The following is a 7,726-nucleotide window of genomic DNA, read 5'->3' as shown; positions in this document are numbered from 1 at the left end:
GTTCTTTTTGTCTTGATCCCCAACAGTATCCAATTTAGGTACTACTTTCCAAATGGCTTGATGATCTCTTTTCTTCCCCACTCTTGTATAGTGTGTTTATAGTACCCACTTACGAGGCAGTTAGATTCGTAGGTTAGTGTTCCTCTCTCATTTGGGGTCCTCCCACATTTTGATTGTTCATTTAGGAGCCTGTGAAGCGAATGTGAAGCCCTACTGTGGTCCCAGGAATCTGACCTAAGTGAAAAGATGAACTGGAGAAGTGTGGCGGACTTCTTGACTCTTCCTACTCTATTTCCACACTGCTGTTTTTTCTATTCCTTTCTCACCCACTCCCCCACAGCCAAGGAATCCCTTTAAATTCGGGTTCACTATTCCTTTACATCTTTGACCAAATTCCTTCACATCTTATGTCCTTCTTTTTTGCACGGAAGGAAGTACATAAAAAGGCATGTTGCAGTTTTTACTGCACACTATGTCTTGGAGAGCTCCCCTTCTATGCGAACAGATGTAGCACTCCGTTGTGTGACGGACCATCCTTTACTCACTCACTTCCCTAAGCATGGGCATCTAGGGGGTTTGAGGTATTTTGCTGTTCAAAACAATACTGGATTGAATGACCTTCTGCATATGAATTTGCACTCTGTTAGCGGCGTTACCTGCAGAGTGATTTCTAGGAGGAGGACCGCTGTCTGGAATGAAAGTGCACACTAGGTTTTCTCAGGCAATGCCAGAGTCTCCTCAGAAGGGTTCCACTAGCTGGCAGTCCCACCCGGAAGGGAATGGCAGTGCCTACTTTCCCACAGTCTCATCAACAGGATGTATTGCCAGAGATCCAAAATTTACCAGTCTCGCAGGTGAGGCATGGCTACCCCAGTGTGGCTTTTTTCATCTAATACATGTGTGACTCTGAAAGTTTCCATTTAGAGGTTTGAAGACCATTTTAATATCTTCTATTTCCCCCCCAGAATTGTTCATGTGTTTCCTGTCCCCTCTTTTGTTACATGGTTTTTGGTCCCATGATCCTCAATTTTAGAGTCCCTCATATAACAGGGATATTTGTCATTTGTTTGTGGCATATGTCACACGTATTTTTTCACGGTGTTATCTTTTGGCATTGTTTATATTTTTTTCCATCGTGCAAAACCTGTTCTAATGTTTATGCTAAAATTGATCATGTATTTTATTTTGAAGCCTCTAGATTGTCAATCACAGGGAGAAAACGACTGTCTACACCGAGCAAGGTTAAAGGGGGATTTACCTATGCTTTCTTCCAGCACTGGCGTTGTTTTATTTTTTACATTTAGACTCCACATTCACTTGGGGTGATTCTTATGTAAAAGACATAGATCTCTTCACCTCTTTTAAAATGACACTAGAGTTGTTCCAGCACCATTTATTAAAAAGCCTTTCTTTTACCCTGTGAGATTTGAGAAGCTAGGTTGTTTAACCAAGTTTCCATATGTGTTTTGATCTAATTCTAGGTTTTCTCCACTGATCTGTTTAGTCACATGCCAGTACTGCACTGTTTTAGTTATTGAGCCTTAGAAATTTAATTTTATATGTAGGCATTTCTTCTATTCTTGGGAACTCAAGAAAAGGGAAACAGGACGATCACAGCCCATACCTGCACTTGACAATGTTCCAGCTCTTCTTTCAGATTAGACTTTTCTCGCTCCCATTCCTGCAGCGCAGCATCTCCCGGCTCCGTTTCCTTCTGGCACAGCACTTCGGACAGACGTTGATGAAGTTTTTGCAACTCTTCCTGATTCTGAGCGTTCTTTTGGCTAAGGGCTATGTTTTCCAAGTCCAACTGTTGGTTTTTGGCTTTTAACTCTGAAATCTAATTAAAATGGGAATATGTTTTAAAAATTGGTTACCCCACTTCTGTTAAAACACAGATTTAGGAATGAATTGTTTTTTCCCCTTTCTGTGTAGTTTTACTAACAGAAACACATGCTCATTATTACAAATTCAATCCATTTGGAAGTGTATGAAGAAGGATGAAAGATCAATCCTATTTTACCCCACAGAAGGATACACTCTGCACAGCGGATACCTGCCTCTCCAGATATGTTTTTCTCTGCATGTGCAAAACCCCATATATACACGTATTTTTTCTTGACAAAAATTTAGGTCATTTTCCTGTTTGGAAAACCTATTTTATCCACTTCTAATGCCTACAGATGCTTTTCTTTCCAAGTCAATACTAGTTCAGAAACGACTACATAATTTTTTTAATAGCCAGTCAGTATTTCACTGTATCAAGATGTTTCATTTATCTATTCTTACATTGATAGACACATAGGTATTTTATTTTTTCCTTTTCATTATGAGTAAACAAAGCACAAATTTGGAAAATACCTCTACACCTGACAGCATCTTGTTTTTTAGGATCATTTCTTTTTAAAAAAAATCATTTTATTGGGGGCTTGTACAACCCTTATCTCAATCCATACATAGAATCATTTCTTAGTGGGATAGCTGGGTTAGAAAATATGTACATATGTTACCATTTTGATGGCTATTGCCAAAACGGCTTTCCCACAAGTGGGACCAATTTATAATCCTATCATTATATGAATTCCTTCTTTCTCATATCCTTGCTAATACTACAAGTTACTTTCCCCCCACCTCATTTCATAGGTGAAAAATAGAAATTCGTAGTTTGCATTTCCTCAATTACTAATGACATTCATCACATTTTTAAATGTTGCAATTTTTTTTCCTGATTGGCCCACTTATATTGATTGCCCATTTTTCAATTGGATTTGTCATTAATTTCTAAGAATACAAACTATATTTTGGATGTTAACCGTTTTTCCATATCAAGTATTGAAATGCTCTTTTCTCTACTCTGCCCTCATTCTTTGACTATTTCAGACTGATTCTTGAATGGCCTTCTCTTGCACAATTAGATCTTAGGAGATTATGAAAATAGGGCACTGAAAAAGTCTGGGAACTGAGATACTGATTAGTAGGAACCCTCTATCTGTGAAATTCTGTCCTTAACTTCCTGGTTCCCACCTTGTTGATGAAAGGGTGGGGAGCTGCCATTTACTATGACTCCTTTAAGCAGGATGAATGCCCTCGAGACGTCTTATTACTCTCCTACCTTTCTACCAGATGGCATGAGGGAGAGTCCGTTCCATAGGTCGCCCTGGCCTAGCTATAAAGCGTGTATGGAGTCCTTGTGGTCTAGAAATGACATGTACTTACTTTAAGAGAAAAAGAAACCTACTTTGGAGGCAGCATGAGATGGGTTTCTATTTTAAAACTCAAGATTACAACTTGACCAGTATGTGCTATGTGTAATCCTGCTAGCACGTTCCATACAACTTAAAATTTCCAATCAAAAAGCAAATGTTATTGCACAGTGAACACCCAAGTGTGCCTCGTAGTTCCCTTGGCCTTGACACTGTGCTAGAGCAATGTCTGGTCTTTTCCTCTGCACTGAACGGCACGTTCATCCTTCAAATGTATTCAAAAGGCCAGCACATCTTTAAAAAAAAAAAAAAAAAGGGCAAATTTTAGAATATAGAAACAATGGGAAATCTTAAATATCCCCTTACCTGATTCTTTAAATTTTCAACCATCTTCTGAACGATATCTTTTTCCTTTTTTACAGCCTCTATTTTTTTCCTAAAGGGATACAGAAATTATACTTCAATGATGACTTAAGACTTTAAAAGTTGAAGTAAAACTGCTTTAGCCTTTAAGTATATATCTTACCACATTTCTTCCTGAGATCCATTTAATGCCCCTAATTTCAGGTTCGAAACACTATCTTCTTCATTTAAACTGGTAATTTCATTTCTCAAAATAGAATTTTCATCTTGAAGTTTCTCAGATTCATATCTGAAGCACAGAGATTCAAAAAAAGGGGCGGGGAGTCAACAAGACAGTCATCTGGCATTTTTGGAAAACACTTTCTAGTGAGTTCCAATAAAGCAAGGACGCCATGCCAGTTAAAAAGAAAAGTCTAAATTAGTAGTCTCTTCATACTTAGCAATTCAGCTACGCCATATTGACTCACTTCATTTGGGAAGGATTCCACTAAAGGATGTTAAGCAAGTTAGCAGGGAAAGTTGAGCATGGAGACAGCATGCTTCCTCTGTTCGTTTCCTCAGCAGCCAGCACACAGCTCTGAGCAAATGTCTTCAACTACCTCAGTCTCGAGGCCTGCCTACTGGGACTTGATATAAGTCATCTTACCACACGTTACAGAGATGCATTAGCTTTAATTTTAGATTTCAAGGGCACCATGAAAAAGACATCTTACTACATAAATCAAAAACCATATAGAAATATGTACACTAATGGCTACTTGGAATGTTTTCATTTTATTATATTTTGACTTTTAGATTGAAATAGGTCAGAAGCATGGGAAGAAACATTTAGTTAGCATTAAATTAGGTTTGTTTTATGTCATTCAGATATTTCTGACAGGACAATACTTTCTAATTTTATAGAAATAAAATGTGCTGAAGACTAATGTGATCATGTTAAGTGGTTCAAGTTCTATTTTGAATTTATCCTTTAAGCAAAGTTATTAAAATCTAGCTACTTCTCAATAAAGTTATACATCCTAAGATAAATGTCCACTGTTTGCAGGAGACCGGCATGTATTTCAAGCGATGTAAGTGGAAAATTGTAGCCACAAACCACGTTTTCTCTGTACTAATTTGGAGCTCTTATCTACCAACTGAGTTAATCAGACACAAAAGGCATTCACACTTACAGATCATCCAAATGAGAAAAGGAGCTAGTGTTTAGTTAAAAGAAAACAAAAAACTATTCATCCAAATGAAGTAAGTGCTAGAATGGAGTGGAAGACCTGACAGGGTCTGATGATGCACAGGTTAAACAGCAAACCCTTGCCATTCTGAACTGCCAGACCCGGAAGTGCACCATTCATAGCCCACAGAGGAAGGGGCGCCTCCCAGACAAGGGTATTCTACTTGTTAATGCGACACAGAGCAGAAGGGTGGCCGCGGGTTCTTCTCGAACACTAGCAGGTTAGTTCTCTAGGCTCAGCAAGCAGCGGAAGTTAGCATTGGTGAGGCGTTCGGTGGGATTCCAAGCTTGGAGGGCACATACGTTACCTCAGAAGTTCAACTTTTTGCTGCATTTCGCTGCATGTGTTTTGCAAGTCAAGCATCGCTGACTTCAGCTCTTCCTCCTGTTCTCCTGGAGAAGGTCCATCTTTTTGCTTCACTAAGGTCGTGACTCTCTCCCTCAACTTTCTAGTCAGCTCCTGGAGCTTTTCTTTCTCCAGCTCCAACTCGGCTATCGTGGCTTGGCGCTGACACTGTTTGTCTCGCAGGCCGACCAGGGCAGGAGTTTCCCCCGGGAGAGCCTGGGTCTGTGTCCTTGGCTGTTCTGAATACGTCTGAGCGGTTCCTTGCCAAGTAACTGCATGCGCTTTCCTTTTCTTCCCCAAGAGTGGCGTGTGGTCTCGCTCGGGGAATTGGTGTTCTCCTGCAGCCCCTTCTTTAACACGATGCACGTTGCTGAAACTTGACATGCGCTCTTCTAGTGCCTGATTCGATTCACATCCCTTTTCATCAGGTTCAACCTGCATGTGATTTAAATGGCCGTCCCATAGGGAAACGCAATCACACTGTAACACTGATCTCCCCTGCAGCTTCTCGATCTCTCCTTGAAGTCTCAAAACCAGAACCGTCAGCTCCTCGTTTTCTCCTTTGACTTCATCATAACTCTTTTCCAGGCTAAGGAACGGCTCGGTCACTTCTCCAACTTTCTTGAGCTCTTCCCGCAATCGGAACACTTCGGAAGTAAGGTCTTTGTTCGTGTCTAGTGCTTCATCGTAGTGGCTCTCCATCGCGCGCAGTTCCTCCTGAAGGCAGTCATTTTCCCTACTCGCTTCTTCATAGAACAACTTATACTTGGGAGAAGCCTCTGGGAGTCTCTCAAGCGTCTTCAGTTTCTTTTTGAGTACTGAAATATCAAAAAGAAGGTCCTGTTTTTTTTCAGAAGCTCGCTCACAGTCGGCACGTAAGGTTGCTAGCTGTTCCCGAAGCTGACTAACCTGAATCTTTAGGTCCCAGGACAGAGTCCTGGTCTCGTCGCTATTTTCAAGCTCAGAGAAACTCTCTATTGATGCTTCAGACTCTATTCTGGCCTCCCACCTCTGAGGAGAGCTGGTGGCTGTACTTCTCAGGTCCCGGGTCTCATCATCTTGCAAGTCACTCAGGACGCGCCTCTTGGTTACACCTTCCATTCGCTTCATTCTGTTTTGTAGTACACATGGCTCCGTTTGTCCCAGGGAATTTCTTAAAAATTCAGTACTTGACTCATCCAAACAGGAAGATATCACTGATCCGGGCTCTAATCTTTGCAGCCTTTTCTGCAACCGAGAAATTTCAGCCGCCATCGTCACATTCTCCTTCACTGCTCGCTCATGAGCCCTCTGCAGGCTCAGGAGGACATCTCCATTCTCTTCCAGCAGCTGCTCCCCTTGCTGCAGCAGGGACATGGCGCTGCTTCCGTCGGCCTCCCTCCCTCCCGTGGCCTGGCAGCCACTCTCGGGCCTGCAGGGAGGAGAGGCTGCCAGCTGCACTTCCTTTAGCTCAGTCTCCAGCCTGGAGATTTCTGCGTGCATCTCGGCCCGCTCTTGGTCTGCTCTCTCACGGGTCACTCTGTGCATCTTCTCCGCAGCCAGCAGCTGCACCACCAGTTCCTGTCTCTCCTGCTCTCGTTTCACCTCTAGAGGCTCCTGCTGCTCCGAGGCCCCTGCCTGGCACAGGGCCTGCGCGCAGCGCTTCAACTCTCTTTCGTGATTGCTCTTCAACTCAAGTATCTGGTTGGCCAGTCGACTTTGCTCATTTGCAGACTCATTTTTCAGACCCTCCAGGTCTCTGCGGAGCTGCTCTTTCTCGACAACCGCACTATTCAGATGGTCTTCGTAAGTTTTCTCCAGCATCTCTCTCTCCTGGGTCAGGACCAGAGAGACGGCTTTCTCTCTTTGAAGCGTCTCTTTCAGCCTCTCCTGGGCTTCAGCACACTCCTGGGTCAGCTCATCCTTCTCAAACTCCCACTGGGCTTTCTCTTCCCGTTGCTGCTCCAGGAGCTCCTGCAGCTGCTGGCGGCAGTCCTCCTCCAGGCTCCGCAGCGCGTCTTCGTATCTCTCAGTGACTTTCTGGCAATCCGCCTGAAATTGGGCCTCTATCTGGGAGGTTCTTCTATTATACTCAGTTTCCATTTTTTCCCTAAATGTGGTCAACATACAACATTACTGACACAGCCGCCAACTCCGGAAGCAAACAAAAAAAACATTTTACCATGCACAGAAGAGGCTGCTAAGCAAACCATCTAAATACTTTCTAAACACTGGCTTGATGTATTCCTATGTGAATCACAGATGCTGGGAACGGATCTCATTGTGAGCGCTCAGACTGCATCCATCAGTAATTTAGGAGACACATGGCCCGCTCTCTGCATGGAGGGGGTGAGATGTAGAAACCAACTTCTTGGGCATATTCCTGAAGATATATTTCCAGGAATTTTAAGCTGAAACTTAAATTGGTGTTTCATACTCAATGCTAAAACGCATATTAACCTAACCCCTCGCTTAGGAAATATGTAAAGTTCCTTCATTTTAATTAAGTGATTAAGATAACAGCATCCTTAATAAGTAGGATATTAGTCAGAGAAGCCATACATATTGACAAATTCATTTTGTTTTTGCTTCTTACTTAATCATACT

At 42.4% G+C, this 7,726-nt stretch overlaps 1 protein-coding gene and 1 non-coding gene across 2 annotated transcripts in view; one reads left to right on the top strand and one right to left on the bottom strand.

Moving 5' to 3' along the window:
* The window catches only part of NIN (ninein), a 105,741-nt gene that overhangs the window by 28,982 nt on the left and 69,033 nt on the right, over window positions 1-7,726 (bottom strand). The window contains exons 17-20 of the mRNA XM_045287638.1: window positions 5,103-7,229; window positions 3,730-3,855; window positions 3,570-3,639; window positions 1,625-1,840 (exon numbers count right to left, since the gene is read on the bottom strand). Coding sequence (XP_045143573.1) covers window positions 1,625-1,840; window positions 3,570-3,639; window positions 3,730-3,855; window positions 5,103-7,229 — 2,539 coding nt within the window. The remainder of the gene's footprint in view (window positions 1-1,624; window positions 1,841-3,569; window positions 3,640-3,729; window positions 3,856-5,102; window positions 7,230-7,726) is intronic.
* LOC115868892 lies at window positions 3,367-3,499 on the top strand. The gene has a single exon (XR_004045852.1). It is a non-coding gene; the product is annotated as a small nucleolar RNA SNORA22 (small nucleolar RNA).

Source organism: Echinops telfairi, unplaced genomic scaffold (genome assembly GCF_000313985.2).
Source record: "Echinops telfairi isolate 266 unplaced genomic scaffold, ASM31398v2 ScPeMD7_18;HRSCAF=68, whole genome shotgun sequence".
NCBI lineage: Eukaryota > Metazoa > Chordata > Mammalia > Afrosoricida > Tenrecidae > Echinops > Echinops telfairi.
Note: the sequence above shows the minus strand (reverse complement) of the source record. Positions and strands in the feature narration are given on the sequence as shown.